At 51.1% G+C, this 16,321-nt stretch overlaps 3 protein-coding genes and 1 long non-coding RNA gene across 6 annotated transcripts; 2 read left to right on the top strand and 2 right to left on the bottom strand.

Moving 5' to 3' along the window:
- Window positions 1–217: 217 nt before the first annotated feature.
- On the bottom strand, window positions 218–999 carry LOC120675587 (photosystem II reaction center W protein, chloroplastic-like). Its single transcript, XM_039956787.1, has 2 exons — window positions 779–999; window positions 218–681 (listed from the first exon to the last, which is right to left on the bottom strand). Exons 1-2 carry the CDS (start codon window positions 831–833, stop codon window positions 359–361), a joined length of 378 nt encoding a protein of 125 aa, XP_039812721.1. The 5' UTR covers window positions 834–999; the 3' UTR covers window positions 218–358.
- Window positions 1,000–2,430: 1,431 nt separating this feature from the next.
- LOC120675001 (translation initiation factor IF-2-like) lies at window positions 2,431–6,158 on the top strand. Its single transcript, XM_039956093.1, has 5 exons — window positions 2,431–2,623; window positions 3,794–4,224; window positions 4,321–4,467; window positions 5,353–5,446; window positions 5,932–6,158. Exons 1-4 carry the CDS (start codon window positions 2,431–2,433, stop codon window positions 5,362–5,364), a joined length of 783 nt encoding a protein of 260 aa, XP_039812027.1. The 3' UTR covers window positions 5,365–5,446; window positions 5,932–6,158.
- Window positions 6,159–7,827: 1,669 nt separating this feature from the next.
- Window positions 7,828–10,785, top strand: LOC120676358 (transcription factor BHLH148-like). Of its 2 annotated transcripts, XM_039957613.1 has the most exons (4): window positions 7,828–8,249; window positions 8,364–8,684; window positions 8,974–9,028; window positions 10,012–10,785. In XM_039957613.1, the coding sequence occupies exons 1-4, from the start codon at window positions 7,833–7,835 to the stop codon at window positions 10,092–10,094; spliced, it is 876 nt and encodes a 291-aa protein (XP_039813547.1). In that variant the 5' UTR covers window positions 7,828–7,832; the 3' UTR covers window positions 10,095–10,785. The 2 variants fall into 2 exon arrangements, with proteins under 2 accessions (XP_039813547.1, XP_039813546.1); XM_039957612.1 differs by having other exon boundaries at window positions 8,974–10,785.
- Window positions 10,193–12,944, bottom strand: LOC120676359. Of its 2 annotated transcripts, none has more exons than XR_005675791.1 (8): window positions 12,410–12,944; window positions 12,169–12,326; window positions 11,745–12,076; window positions 11,517–11,663; window positions 11,010–11,116; window positions 10,787–10,913; window positions 10,608–10,682; window positions 10,193–10,491 (listed from the first exon to the last, which is right to left on the bottom strand). It is a non-coding gene; the product is annotated as an uncharacterized LOC120676359 (long non-coding RNA). The 2 variants fall into 2 exon arrangements; XR_005675790.1 differs by having other exon boundaries at window positions 10,608–10,715.
- Between the last annotated feature and the right edge of the window lie 3,377 nt (window positions 12,945–16,321).

The following is a 16,321-nucleotide window of genomic DNA, read 5'->3' on the forward strand; positions in this document are numbered from 1 at the left end:
CGGTGTACTGACCTGCGGCCTGTGGGAATGGAGGCGCCACCGTGTTGGAAGTGGGCTGTCATTGTGTCAGACGAGGCAGATGAATGTTTGGCCCAGGTTGATCAGGAGCTTGCGAAGAGATTCTTCGCCTCTAAACAGCAAGAGCTCTACTGAAAGCTCAAACTTTCGCAGAACATTATAGGTTTTTTTTTCCTCGCCAAGTTGCACGACGCGCGTATTCTCCATGGGTCATCACTTTGATCCAACGCAAAAGCGAAGCTTAGATACAAATTAAATAGCCAAGTCTGACATTACACCGATGACCACCGCCATGTTTACATCCGGAGCAGTAGTAACAGGAGCAGATGATGGACATGATCTAGAGCGAGAGGCCGCCGGACTCCTCGTCCTCGTCGAGGTCGGAGGTGTAGACGGTGTAGAGCGACCAGATGAGGCCGAAGACCCCCAGGAGGATCCACCCCAGCAGGTTGTTGCTGAGCCCCAGGCTCAGCCCGGTGCCCTCCGTCGACATCCTCTCGTCCACGAGCGCCAGCGCCGGCCCCGCCGACGCGGTCACCGCGCCCGCCGCGGCCAGCAGCGACGCGCCGGCGCCCCTGGCGCTCACGGCGGCCGCCGCGCTCTTGGCGTCCCTGGAGTAGCTGCACCGCACCCTCTTGCTCCTCGCCCTCAGCTGCGGCAGCCCTGCGGACAGCGGCGCGGCCGGCCGTGATCAGCTAGCTTGCACGATGCACGGATGCAAGCGTGAGAGGGCAAAGACGACGGGCCAACCAAACCGTACCTTGGGCGGCGCGGGCAACGACGGTGGTCGCCGCGGCGGCGCTGACGGTGGCCATGGCTGCTGCCTCTGGATCTCGATCTCGCTGGCCGCTTGCTCCGCCGGGTGCTGGAGAGTGTGGTGGGTCGTGGCTCGCGAGCGGCAGTTGCCGACGTTTTCCTTTTAAGGCGGGAGGTAGACACGAAATTATCGAGAGCCGATGTGGCTGCAAATCGCCTGCCGCCGCCGGGATTGGGTGAGACACGGGATGGGCATCCCTGCACACCCATGGCCTATCCGCTCGCGGCCAATCGGCATGAGCCAACTGGACCCGCCGATTTAATTTCTCCCGTGCCGGGTGGTCACTGCTGGTTAGGAACTTTATAATTTTAAGGGTGAAGCTCAATCTCAACCGAGTTTTATTGAGAGTTTCATGATATTAAATATTATCAATTTTGTTATATGGTAAAAAAAAGAAGGATAAAATTTAATGGGATGTGAAGAGCACCACGAAACTCATCTGACAGTTAACTAATTTTCAGTCTAAATAACTATGCCATGAAACTGTGCACTGAAACTGAACTTAGCATAAGTTGAGGCCGGCTGGCGGGTTGTTTTTGGATTTGTAGATTGGCCAAAAGTGTTTAACTCCACGGTTGCTGGATTCATATAGCTGCAGTATGAGTCAAAGTATGGGTACTTCTATTTCACATAGGAATATTAATTGATGATCATTAGGTACACCTCCAATTTTTTAGTTCAAAGTTTTGTACTACTTTTTTAAAATAAAATTTATAGAGATGTTAATTGGTGACGCTTAGGTGCACCTCCAACCCTTTTTAGTTCAAAATTTTGTACTATTTTTTTTAAAATGAGATCTCATTTTGAAAAAGTAGTACAAAAATTTAAGGAGGCTGTCCCAATAATCGTTATCGATACCAAGGAAGTACAAAGACTGTTTGGAGGGATTATGGCTTCTAGCTTGAGAGATGAAAAGCAAAACGTCATTGTGATCAGTCGGATATCCTCAATCGGGTATTAGCCTTTCATACATATAATATGCCCTTTAAAAATCGAAATTGTCACTAATTGTGTCAAGTTTTAACTCTTGGTTCAACGCACCAAAATCTGACACACTAATTTTTGGAAACCAGATATTCTGGTTTCACCAAGCATTGTACTAGCATCACCAAGCATTGTACTAGCACAACTATAGAAATAGCTTTTGGTCTTGCACACACTACGTGAAAACCCAAAATAGATAACAAAGCATTAGTAACGAACTCATAAAGCCTGTTACAAGGTATGTCAGCAGTAATGGGCTTTGGTAAACGCACATTACAAATAAACCCAGCAGGCCATGCCCGACTTGACCCATGTAACATTGGTAACGGGCCACATTAAAAGCCCGTTACAAATGAAGACTCACTGGTAACGGATATTAATATTGTACATTACCAATAACAGTGGTAACGGTCCACATGAAAAACCCGTTACCCGTCCGGACCCAAAATTTTACTTGATTCCAGTTTTAGAGCATCTCCAAGAGATGCTCTCTCCAAGAGATGCTATAAATCCTACTCTTCATATTACAATTTAGCTACCCATCTAGCTAACCTTGGATCTCTATAAGTATCTGTTATCCAACAGACTAGCCATAAAATTCTTCTTTTCCCATGCCGCCGCCGATCCCCATCGCCCCCTCCTGCTGCCTGACCGGCGGGTTCAAGCTGGAGGTGGAGCAGCTCCGCGCCGCGCCCCATGTGCCTCCCGCGCACGTCGGAGACCGAGCTCCGTCCCGCGCGCGCCGGAGTGGAGGCCGCAACGGGCTCGCGTGGCCGGCGGAAGCCGGAGCAGCGGCGGGAGGAGGTGGAGCGAGGGTCGCAGGGCCGGCGGAGGCCGGAGCGGCGGCGGGATGAGGCAGAGCGGAGGTCGCGGGGCCGGCGGAGGCCGGAGCGGCGGCGGGATGAGGTGGAGCGGAGGTCGTGAGAATAGCAGAGGCCGGATCGACGGCGGGAGGAGGCGGAGCGAAGGTCGTCGGGCCGGCAGAGGCCGTGTCGACGGCGGGAGGAGACGGAGCAGAGGGCGCCGGGCCGGCGGAGGCCGGAGGAGCAGCGGGAGGAGGCGGAGCGGGGGCGCACGGCCGGGGATTGCGAGCCAGCGCTGCTCAGAGAAGAAAGCGAGGGGGAGGGTAGAGATAGCGACGATGATAGCGAGAGGAGAGGGATGAAGAGTCCTTTGGAAGCTGTTTTTCTCCCCTTTCTTTAAATTTAGCTACCCATATACTCTTATTACTATACGCCCTAGAGGGGGAGCGACGGGAGCAGTCGGACGCTCCCTGGGCGACACGTGTCCTGGAGAAGCCCGACGCGGGGCGTGGATTTGCCACTCGCTCCTTTCCCCGCAACGCCCGCGCCGCAGTGACCTGCCGCGCCTTGCTCCTCCGAGCCGCACGCACGCATGGAGCTCGGAGCATGTACCCGCCGCCGCACAGGCCTCCGCCACCGGAGGAGGGAGGACGAGGGGGAGGAAGGCCGGCCGTCGCAGATCCGCCATGCCTTGCGTGGATCCGGCCGCCGCGCATGGCCTCCACCGCCGCTGCCGCCATGGGAGGGGCCGGGGGAGGGCCGGGCACTGCAGCTCGGAGCCGCGAGGAGCTGGCGTCAAAGGAGAGGGAAGGCGAAGAGGAAGAGGAAGGAGAGGAGAGGAGAGGAGAGGGAGGGAGGATCCGGCCGCCTCCATGGCTCAGAGAGGAGAGCAAGGGGAGGTGAGGAGGCGGCGGAGGAAATAAGGCGGAGGCAGCGCTCGGTTGGGGGAGAGAGAGAGCAGAGAGAGAGTGGGAGGGAGTGAGGGCGGCGGTGGGGGAAAAGGAGAAAAAAAACTGATAAGCGGGATCCGCTGCTGTTAATTTGTATAGAGTAAAATAGAAGATTAATAGAGGATACATATCAATTATTTTATTTTGCTTTACTTTTTTAAACGCGCGCGGACCGCGGAATTGACCAGTCTATGTACATGAGCTGTTGGATTTGCTGTTAGTCCGGGCGTCCGCGTCTGCTCCCCCTCATTCTCTGTGTTCCTCTCGCTCCTTCTCCCTCTCCCTCTCTGCCGGCACGCCCCTCACCCCGCTCCCTCTGCCTCTGCCGCTCCGGCCGCATCCTCGCCGTCCCATCCCCTCCCCTCCTTGGCCACCCTCCTCTCCACCGCGCAGGGGCCCGCGGGGCGCATCTAGGGTTTCGCCGCGGCCGGCCGCCGGGGTCGCCCTCCGCACGACCGATGCTGGGACGAGAAGGCCCCACGCGTGGGGAGAAGGCCCTCTCGCGCGCGTCGCCGGGGAGGAGGCCCTCTCGCGCGCGTCGCCATGGCCGGCTCACGTCCTCGGCGCTGTGAAGGAGAACCCCACCACCGCCAACAGCGCCGAGTCCGACGGGCTCAGCCCCTTCGCCATCGAGGAGCACAACAAGCGCCAGGCAAGTGGCTACCCCACGGCCTTCTCCTTCTCCCCCTCCCTGGTTCAGATCCCCTTTTTGGGTACTCAGCGATTCGGTCAATTCGTGCTGCTGCAGCTGCAGATCTACTCTTCTGTGTATAGATCCACCTGCACAGGCGGTGGCAAGTCGGGTTGCCCGATGAGCAGAGGCGACACCCGTGGCCCAAAGCGGCAGCAGGGTGCGCTGGCGGCGCGACCCACGGCACGACGGGAATGTTCCATGGTGAGGCATGTAGTTGTTATTAGTTTTTAGTCTGATAGTTGGGATAGATTGCTCTGAAATGGAAGCATATTTGATTGAGGAATAAGCAAAACGTAGAACCAACCTTAGAGCATCTCCAAGAGCCTCTATATATCTTTTCTAATTTACAGGAATAGAGATTTTAGTGAGAAAATGCCCTCCAACAGCCTCTTCAATTGGATATCTAAATATAGATATCCTCTATTCCGGATTTCTCGCTATCCAAAGATTGAGAGCGAAAATGACTCTTCAGACTACATACAAGATATAAAAAAAACTGTTGGAAAGTACAAGGATATTGAAAATGATTTTTACTCAAATGACTCTCTAAATGATGATTTAGAGAGTAGATTTTAGAAAGGCTCTTGAAGATGCTCTTAGAGCTCGTTTCTAATTTGGTCTATGAAAGTATAGTTGCTTTACTACATGGTAATACCAGTTGTTCATTTTCTAGCAGTTATGTTTCTGTTTTGTTTCTGTTTTCTGAAGGTTTATTCTGTGATATATTACCATAAGATCTGTCTGTTTCAAGTTCGAACAACCATTTAGCCAAGTAAATTGTATTTTCGGATGGCTTCGTTGCTCATGCAGTTGTAACTGATCTAAAATCTATGATGCAGTCTACCTCCATTCTACCATAAAATCTATTACTCAATAGATCGCGGTGTGTCTCCTGTCAACTATTCTTGGGAGAACATGCCTTCAGAAAAAGCTTTTCCTTGTAAAGAGAGCATTGATGTAAAATGAATTCCAAAGCAAGTTTCAGCTACTTTTTCCCTACATAATTACCATGGTTATATCAAATTTTATTTCATATCAGATACTACTATAATGGCTTTAATCCATTCGTTTGCTTGAACATTTCAGCGAGCATGCTGAGAGGCATGGATTTGGTGTTGTGGAGTGTTTTGTTTGGCATGGAGTTGGCAGAGTTATTCAGAACCAATTATATATCACCAGCGTAAGTAACAGCTTTAGTATTTGCCTATATAAGCTGTTATGTGATTGTGGATGCATTCATGCATCTTTTCTTCTGAGAATAAATGCTTTTTGTTAGATAAGAACTGCTCTTGAGAGGAAGAGCAAATTTTGTTGAAGCTTAGATATGTTTCGAATGATGAACCCAGGCTGCAGACACTCAGTTTAGGTTCTTATGCCGTTTCATCTAGTTGACTCAATTAATCATAGTCATCATACAGAAATATGATTGTGGCATGCCTATACCTGCAACAAAAGAAAGAGTAGCTATAAATGATAGGTCTGGAACATCTTTGATAGCATTGATGTTCTTAATTGTTATATCACCTGTAAATATTATGCATGCTATATAGGCTGGTGATTAGTGATTGCAGCCACATAACTCCCTTGTTGCCTTCTTTTTAATTGATAAACAAAATGTTTCCTAAGGTGCGTATTTGTATATTGAGCATAATGGTATCTTTGCAGGGCACCATCTCTTAGGAGCCTGCGCGTCATATCTTGCTATGATGTCTCCAGTGAAGGGTTTGCAGAGGCAATCGGAAGCTTCCTCTGCTCCAGGAGCTTTCCCTTTCACTTTTCTAGCAATGTATGTGGGCAGGAAGTGTTTGAGATTGCTGGAAATTCATGTCCACAACTCAAGCGCTTCAGACTCAGTATGGATGTAATAAAGGAATAGAAGAAATTTTGATTTCTTTTTTTTTGTTTTTAATTTCACATAGGTAACGGGCGTTACCATAATGCCCGTTACCTATAATTGTCATTGGTAACGGGCGTAATGGATGCCTGTTACTGACTTTTTGATATTGGTAACGGGCATTGACTCAATGCCCGTTACCAATGACTGTTATTGGTAACTGGTAACGGGCAACCAATGATGGGTCATTAGTAACGCCAAAAGGGTAACGGGTGCTATGCCCGTTACCAATTAGCAATCTATGCCGTTACAATTTAGACTTTTTCACGTAGTGACATTAGTCCTTGCCACCATTGGACCCGGGACCAATGAAGGCTTAGTCCCGAGTCTAATGGTTAGGGGGCACCGGGGAGCTTTAGTCCCGGTTGGTGTTACCAATCCAGACTAAAGTCATTCTGTATTGTGTCACATGTACTACTTAGGTGAGTTGGTAAGCAAATTATGTGTGAGACAAGATGTTTTTGGATCGAATCCTGCGGGCGTAAAAACTTTTTTTAACCCAAAATCGGGATAAAAGTCAGTTTGGAACCGGAACAAAAGGCTAAGGGACATTTGATCCCGGTTCTATCACCCGGGACTAAAGCCTCGAGACTTTTGTCTCGGAAGTCGAGTCCCGATTCCAAAACTGGGACAAAAGTCGAGGGACATTTGATCCCGGTTCTACCACTCGGGACTAAAGCCTCGGGACTTTTGTCCCGAAAGTCGAGTCCCGATTCCAAAACCGGGACAAAAGTAAGCCTCGAGCCTTTTGTCCCGGAAGTCGAGCCCCGATTCCAAAATCGGGACAAAATCAGTTGGAACCGGAATAAAAGGCTGAATTTGTAGTAGTGTATTCTGACTAGTTTTGCTCCTCAACAAATCCCCTACGTTGTTTTGGTAAATCTCTCGTGCAAAAATTTTGCTCCTCAACAAATCCCCTACGTTGTTTTGGTAAATCTCTCGCGCAAAAAAAAAATGTAGCCAAACTTACCTCAACAACAGTTCATCGATCGACCATATTAGCGCCAAGGACGAGATTTAGAATTGCCGACCATACAGTTTTAAGCATATCTTGCCTTACACTCGGTATGAACATCGAGAGCTCTAGATAAGATAGGGCAAGCGCTCACACTGTGTCGATCGTCTATCCTCATGAGCATATTTCCACACGGACTATAAACCTCATGTATATAGATGCACTCCACGTAAGCCAAGCTGTGCTCACCACTCTATGGAGGCTGGCATCACCATTCCGCCAAGCTCGACGACGACGCACGTGAGAACGAGACGGGGCCGGCGAAAGCGAGTGGAACGACACGCACACGGCTTCGGCGACAAAGACGCTCGCAGGCAGCACGCTGGTTCTCAACCACCATTCTTTCACCGTGCGCGGTAACACGTACGCCGTGTTCGCTTTGCGAATTAATTAATTAATTAATTAATTAATCGTACCCGAGCGAAGAAGTACCAGTATATACTCCGCTGCGGCTTTACACACAGGTGACAAACGCGGCGCGTTATCCACGTGCCCGGCCGCGTCGCCTGGCGACCGTTCAGACCACAAGTCACAAGCCGCGCGTACCGCCAATTTGACTCGCTGCTGGTGGAAGTGGAACCTTCTGCCCGCCGATACGTATATAAGCGCGGGCGCGAGTGGCTCCAGATTCCAGAACATCGTCAGAGCGCGGCGGACATGGCCGACGACGACGACGAGGACTACCTGATGAGCCTCTTCCTGGTCCTCCCGCCGGAGCTGCCCGCGGGCAGCGCGTTCGAGGCGTACCAGCGCCGGCGCCGGCGCCCGACGCTGCTCGAGTCGCGCCTGATGATGACGGGCCGCGGGCGGTCCGGCGCCGGAGCGAACGTGCACCGGAGGATGTTCGGTTACCTGCGACGCGTTGTTCGTCGTGGCGCCGCGGCCGGAACTGTGCACCCGGCGCCCGCGGACGACGAGGCTACTACCCTTGTGCGGCCGCCGCCGTCGCAGCCGCCGCGGCCGCGCAGCAGCTCGCGGTTCCGGCACATCATGCGCGAGCGGCTGCGGCGGGAGCGCCTCAGCCAGGGCTTCGCCGACCTCCACGCGCTCCTGCCCCCCGGCGCGTCGTCCAAAGTGAGTCACAGCCAGCCAGCTCACCGCACAACACACAAATGCAATTCAATGCGCTGCATCGTGTACGTACCAGCAGCGACTTCTCGCGGCTTGTAACCTGCTGTGCGCACGCAGGGTGGCAAGAACGACATCGTCGGCGCGGCGGTGGGCTACATCCGGGAGCTCGAGGGGCGGAAGGGGTGGCTCCGCGCGAGGAATCAGGAGCTGCTGGAGCGGGCCGCCACCCGCTGGAGTGGAGGAGCAGCGAGGAACGCCGCCGCCGGCGGGGACATGGTGGTGAAGGTGCGAGCCGAGAGCCAGGACCGTGCGGCGGCGGTCGACGCGTTCGAGACGGTGCTCCTGCGCCTCAAGGCCATGGCGGCGCTGCGGGTGACGGACATCCGGTCGTGCTTCTGCACCGGCGGGATGTGGATGAACGTCGGAGTTGAGGGCCAGGTACACGCGCGCCTAGTTTCTCATGTGACATACGATGCACCACCGTTTACTGTTGAGCAGCGCACACAAAATTTGATGAACAGTATTCAGGGGGCGATATGATGTGTCATTCCTTTCTAACTTTTCAAGGTCATTTCAAACACAAACTTCCTCAAAACCATGCATCAACTCAAAACCAAACAAGGATGCTCTTCTTATTTATATATTGCCATGTGAAGGCTCGCTTCTCTTAATATAGTCTTTTCTGTCAAAGTCTGGTTGCTAATTTCAGTGTATCTTGGACATGAAGGTCTCCACGCGTGAGGTGGACGAGGCAATAACAAATGCCTTGATGGGGCTTGCGGGTACTCCTGGGAATGGATTGGGCATAATCCAAATCCAATTGGATTTTGGCACTTGGACTTTATTGGATTTGGATCTAGTTGCATATGGACATTCATTTTGCGTTGGGTGTGATAGGATTGGATTATGTTGGATAAAAAGTATAGGATAATTCAAATCTTATTGGACTAACGAAGGCAGCCGATGAACGTGAGGCACTAACGTCGAGGACGGAATGGTTGTCGCCTCCCCGGAACCCGCTCGGAAGGCCCTCTTACAGTCACAGGCGCGCACGACCGGCTACTCGCCGCGCACGCAGTCCTCGACTCCAAGCACGCGGGCGCGCACGACCGGCGGCTCTCCGCGCACGCCGTCCTCGACTCCAGTGTGGGGTGCGCACGACCGGCGCCTTTCCGCGCACGCCGTCCCCGACTCCAAGCGCGCACAACCGGCAGCTCGCCGTCGCCGCACACGCCGTCCTCGATTCCAAGCATGCGATCGGCTTCTGCGACCGGTCCATGATCTGGCTAGCCAGCTGCAACCCGCTCTGGAAGACCTTGCTGACTGGTGCCATGGCGCCACGCGTCTTTCTTCCCGCTCAACCTCGCGGCGACACGCGCTAGCTGTCTGGGAGTAGAAGGTGCGAATCATAGTGGCCTACCTCCGCGGCCACGCCGGCGTACGTGGAGGCGGACGTTAAGGAAGCCGTGTATGGTAGCGTGATCAACCTCGTCGCGAGCGTGCTCTTCTCCGTGAACGTCGTCGACGTCCGCGCAAGCGCACCGCCGCAGAGCCTGCAAGCGCTTATGACAGTGCTCATCTCGTTAACGCATAAATTGGATTTGTTGGATGGATAGTTATGTAATTTAGATTGGATTGGACAGGATTGGATGATGAGGACAATCTATCTGGACTGGATTGGAGGATAGCGTGATATCAGTTGGATATTAATTGGATATCGTTAGTTGGATTTTGGATGATGATCCATTCCCAGGAGTACTTGCGGGGAACGAACCCGGCAGGCAGGATCCAAGAAGCATCAAGCCCAGCTTTAGCTGCCAGGTCGAAAGGGGCGTTCCGATTGGTTGATGTTGGCCATCAACAGTAGCTCGAGACGAATTCGAAAGGGGCGTTCCGATTGGTTGATGTTGGCCATCAACAGGAGCATGCGTAAGGGTACATCAGAATTTAGAACAGCACTGGTTCCAGTGCTCACATATGTGAAATTTTATTTATCCAGTTACTGAATAAAGGCATTAGAATTTTTGTTGAAAAATAAACATGCTCTTCTACACGTCTGTTGTCTTACTTGAGCTCGGTGCTCTTGCCGGTGCCATCAGGAGCAGGACATACTGGAAGGGAGGAACAATGAGGAACGCCGTGGGGGGCTGCACATCTTGGAGAAAATCCGATTGACAACATCCAACTGCAGCCATAGGCAGGATCCATAGGCTTCACACCCCAGGGTACCACATCAATGAAAGCCCTGCTACCAAGAGAGGTTAACTGGTTATGCACAGAGTTCATAACTTAATTCATTCGTCTGACATATACAAGATCCTTATAACGTTAAAAATACCAGTGTGGAAAGAAAATACGCACCTGCAACTCCAAAATATGTGTGATAGGTATCTATTGCATTATCTGGTCTATCTGATATGCCACCATTCTCTTTGTCTAGCCGATCAACACAAATGAGAAGAGTTGGAACTGAAAGTTATGAGTTAAGAAAGGGCTGCATGGTTATCCAAATGTCACTTGTGCGAATAATAAACAGTTACCTGACAGTTTAGGATGAATGTTGTAAGCTTTTCTTTGTCAATCCATTGCACTCTATCAATCATTTTTTTTCAAATAAACTCTATGAATCATTATCAAGCTTGATAACACCCACCATGAGTAGCAAACCTTAATTAAGAATTTTTAACAGTTTAATAAATACATAGTGGCAAGGTAAGGAATGCAAAAACATGAACCACTTATGATAAACAAAGTAAACCTCACATCAGCCAGTTTCTTGGGCCGCCCATTAAGTCCTCCAACTTTACACTGGCACTCACAAAGCCACCATCCAAGGAGATCTCTATCAATGTGATGCAGAGGCCCAGCAACTGCAAGAGTGCCGGCACAACAAAATAAATACTGAATGCAAATGCATGTGTTCAGGTTTCTTGAACCATTGTAAAAGCGATAGCTTGCAGAAAATATATGAGTTTGGAAATAATCACATCCAGCAAAGCTAATTTCAGGTAATGATAGCTAACATTGGGGTGATACTACAACAGGTAAATCAAAATGTCACCAATAACCAGAGGAAGTTGTAATAATGCTGCAATAGTAGAACCTAGACGATATGCATAGAATTTTAGTAATATTCATTTGAAAATACTCTACCGCATGGATTTCATAGCTTCCTCTAGAAACACATACTATGCTCATTTATGATAAATTACAAGAGTACTAAAAAATACCACAGAGCAGGGTTTCCAGTGAAGTCGAAGTAAGACGTACTTTGCCAGAATGAGACTCCCTCGTGGCACAGCTCCGAATCCACCATCCAAGTTCTTACAGTTAACAACGAAATCTACAGCCTTTTGCATATCAATTTTATGCAGACAGTGTAGCATCGATAAGGTACATAGGGCAATATACGAGAACCTACAGGAACAGAAAAACATTATGTTCGAAACACAAATTGTCGTGTCGGAAACACAAAAGGATCATTTGAAGAGTTTTTACCTAGGGTCGACTTCACCCTAGATTTCACCAGAAAATAATTCATCCTCATTTTTGCAGTCCAGTGACATCTAACATGGTTTAGATATGAAAAAAGGAACTGGATTTCAAGTTCAATCAGCTTAATAAACTAGGGATGCAGGATTTGCTTTGCTCATTAGGGCATTGGCAATCTCAAGTTTACAAAGATACTCCAACAGCGTGAAGCCAATTCAAGATCAGCGACCTTATCCACATCAAGGACATCGAGCCAATCGAAGAGACAGAGGACCGGCGCTGAGCGTGTATCGGACATGTCACATGCGGATCGTGCCCGACGTTTCCAACAAATCCACCTGCAGCGCCACATACATCCAATGATCTAAAGGACAGGCATTCCCAATCACCGGAGGAAAAAAATCGAGCGAGGATCGGCGAGGGGGAGTACCAGATTCGGGTGGTAGCAGCCTAGCAGGACATGATCCAATCGACGACCTCGGCGGCGTCGACGGCGTGGAGCTTGTGGAGGAGGTTCAGCGTGGTGAAGCTCCAGTAGGCGCCGTTGAGCCGGATGTGCTTCATCAGCAGCGAGTCGAACGAATCCCTCTGCGCCGACAAGAGCGGGCATTGGAAGCCTGGGAGAAATCGAGGAGACGAGGGCGAGAGGGCGAGATGGATGGGTGCATTACGTTCTCCGCGGCGACGATGTAGTGCACCTGCTGGTTCGCGGCGAGCTCCGCCATGGCCGCCTCGCTCGGCTCGTGCTCCTCGTCTTCCCTGAGATTCGAGGCTGAACGGAACTCCTCCACGGCGGCTGCAAAAAATTCCTACCCATCTAGGGGGCTATATGAAAAATACTAGGATACTTTTTGCAAATATTCAAATCACAATAAATAATCACGGTCCAAATTAGAGGATATTTGTAAATACTAGGGTCCCTTTTTGCAAATATTTAGAACGCGATAAGAGTTTTCATGAAAATATTCGAATCGAGATTATTAAATAATCGAGATTCAAATCAGAGGATATTTTGCTCCCGATGAGCTCAAAGCTTGACGGCGACCTCAGCGGTGGTGGCGGCGGCACATAGGAATCGGCGGAGTGGAGAATCTCGCAGATCAGCTTCTGTAAACAAAGAATCTCAATGTCGATCTCCTCGTCCTTCCGATATGCGGATCTCCGACAGCGGCAGCATGAAGGCGGGGGTCGATGAAAGCAGAGCTCGAGTCATGCTCGTTTGCGAGAAAGAGAAAAAAAATTATGCACAGGAGGGCTGTAAAGCTGCCTCCGTGCAGCCCTGCCTCGATACGTGCCACGTGGAGCAAGAAACATAAAATGAGATGACTACTCGCTCGCGCCGACGCATGCATTCCGCTCGGCTCGTTCTGTAATGGCGTAATTATCGCAGCTCGGCTCGTACGTACACGCTGCTGTCGGCCGCCACTACAAGTTGCGGCCGCCGCCGGCACCGGCCGCAGCTTCTAATCGCCGCCGCCGCCGTCTTCTGCTGCTGCTCAGATCCCATCGCTCTTGGACGATGCACACACCATGGCAGGAACATCTTAGAAAGGAAGATGAGACAGTCATGACAACTCGTAGCCATGGCAGAACGCACGCACCATGGTAACTCATAGCAGTGGCTGCCGCCGGCGGCAACTCGTAGCGGCGGTGGACGGCAGTGTAGGATGATGGTGTCTGTGCTTGCGTCGATGCGGATACAGTAGGCCCTAACATATGCCTGCATCAACATTGCGGGAGTCTGTGAGCCGAGTGTGGCTACGCACAAGCCGAGCTGCGATTGAGATTACACTACTACGCGACGAGCCGAGCGGAGCGCACCCCATCTGATGCTTTCTTGCTCCACATGGCACGTATCGAGAAAGGGCTGCACGGAGGCAGCTTTACATCCGTGCAGCCCTACCTCGATACGTGCCACGTGGAGCAAGAAAGCATCAGATGGGATGAGCGTTCGCTCGCGCCGATGCATGCCATCCGCTCGACTCGTTCTGTAATGGCGTAATCGTCACAGGTCGGCTCGTACGTACACGCTGCTGTCGACCGCCGCTACAAGTTGCCGCCGCCGCCGCCGTCTGCCGCTGCTGCTCAGATCCCGTCGCTCTTGGATGACAGACACACCATGGCAGGAGCATCTCAGAAAGGAAGATGAGACAGTCATGACAACTCGTAGCCATGGCAGATCGCACGCACCATGGTAACTCATAGCAGTGGCTGCCGTTGGCGGCAACTCATAGCGGTGGCGGACGGCAGCGTAGGATGATGGTGTCCTTGCTTGCGTCGATGCAGATACAGTCGGCCCTAACATATGCCTGCGTCAACATTGTGGGAGTCTGTGAGCCGAGTGTGGCTACGTAGAAGCCGAGCTGCGATTGAGATTACGCTACTACGCGACGAGCCGAGCCGAGCGCATGCGCTGGCTCGAGCGAGCGCTCGCAGCGCACCCCATCTGATGCTTTCTTGCTCCACATGGCACGTATCGAGGCAGGGCTGCACAGAGGCAGCTTTTATAGCCCTCCTGTACGCAATTTTTTTCCGGGGAAAGGGAAAAAAATTTGCGTACAGGCGGGCTGTAAAGCTGCCTCCGTGCAGCCCTGCCTCGATACGTGCCACGTGGAGCAAGAAAGCATCAGATGGGATGAGCATTTGCTCGCGCTGATGCATGCCTTCCGCTTGACTCGTTTTGTAATGGCGTAATCGTCACAGCTCGGCTCGTACGTACACGCTGCTGTTGGCCGCCGCTACAAGTTGCTGCCGCAGGCTGCCGCTGCTGTTCAGATCCCGTCGCTCTTCGACGACCCACACACCATGGAAGGAGCATCTCAGAAAGGAAAATGAGATAGTCATGACAACTCGTAGCCATGGCAGGACGCACACACCATGGTAACTCATAGTAGTGGCTGCCGCCGGCGGCAACTCGTAGCGGCGGCGGACGACAGCGTAGGATGATGGTGTCTGTGGTTGCGTCGATGCGGATACAGCCGGCCCTAATATATGCCTGCGTCAACATTGTGGGAGTCTGTGAGCCGAGTGTGGCTACGTACAAGCCTTGCTGCGATTGAAATTACGCTACTACGCGACGCGCCGAGTGGAGCGTGTGCGCCGGCCTGAGCGAGCGCTCGCAGCGCACCCCATCTGATGCTTTCTTGCTCCACGTGGCACGTATTGAGGCAGGACTGCACGGAGGCAGCTTTACAACCCTCCTGTACACAATTTTTTCCTGGCAGCTTTACAACCCTCCTGTACACAATTTTTTCCTCTTTTTTCGGAGGAAAAAATTGTGTACCGGAGGGTTGTAAAGCTGCCTCCGTGCAGTCCTGCCTCGATACATGCCACGTGGAGCAAGAAAGCATCAGATGGGATGAAGCGTCCCCTCATAAGATGTGATTCAAATGTGATACAATATCAGTCCCAGTAGGCTGATAACACATTTATTACATCAGATGGTGTATCACTGTACAACTCTACGCGGTAATAGGCAATGAAGCGCCACTATCACGAGGATAACAACTAAAACTCAAACAAGAACGTTAACTACGAAGAGGTCATCAGAGTCTTGCGTCATACGAAGCTTTTTGCGGGTGACCCTATCCACAAGCAAGGTTGGGTGCAGAACGGAATCCCTACTCAACGTCCTCGGGAATAAAGTCTGGATCTTCCTCTGTAAAAAATTAAGCAAGGGGTGAGTACAAACGTACTCAGCAAGTCCAACCGCACCCACGGAGGGGGTATAAACAGAATATATGCATATGATAAATCAAGGATAAGGCTAGGGTTTAATTTGCGGAAAGCTAATTTTTATGCATGGGTTTGTTTGAAAGAAAAGGATTTTTAAAGCAATTATCTTGACACGTAAGGTTGATCCACACAAGATCCCAGTTTTAAATTGCTACCAGACTCCTCATCAGCCGTAGCACACGGCACAGCTGCCGGATACTTTTCCAAAACAACGCATGCCATCCCAACCATTCCCAAAAGAAATACTAGTTATGTGACCAAACCGTAACTCGCCCAGTACCGTGGGCACGGCTATTCGAATAGGTTTTAACTCTGCAGAGGTGTGCAACTTTACCCACAAGCGGGGTACCACAGCACGATCACCTTAGTGTCGGTGCAGATTCCAACAAAGCCATTACCCACCTTAGCTAGACCTGACTAGCCAACACGGGATCCACCAAGGGGCCAATGACCGATCACCGAGGTTTAACCGGGGTATAAGTCACACAGAGCTTATCACTTATCCTTGATTACCCGTTGCTCTCAGCTCCCCTGATGGCTATCAGACTAACTAGTGGGGTTTGTGCTAAGCCGTTGCCACACACAACGGTCGAGTGGTTTGTACGATAGTTGAGTTAGGCAAGATGACACATCAACTCGATCCTTAATGCTGACAAGATGGATATCTCCCAACCTTCTTACTCAACCACAAAGGTACGGGCACACCTTTTGGCAACTCACACAGAAATGGCATCCATCTTATCAGGACACATCTTTCATTTATTTTCCAACAAGTCCACCTTTTCTCTCCCCCACACACTCACACACTTTCTTTTATAATAAATCATATTTGATGTGTAGTAGAACGA

The sequence above is a fragment of the Panicum virgatum genome, chromosome 5N (assembly GCF_016808335.1).
Source record: "Panicum virgatum strain AP13 chromosome 5N, P.virgatum_v5, whole genome shotgun sequence".
Classification (NCBI taxonomy): Eukaryota; Viridiplantae; Streptophyta; class Magnoliopsida; order Poales; family Poaceae; genus Panicum; species Panicum virgatum.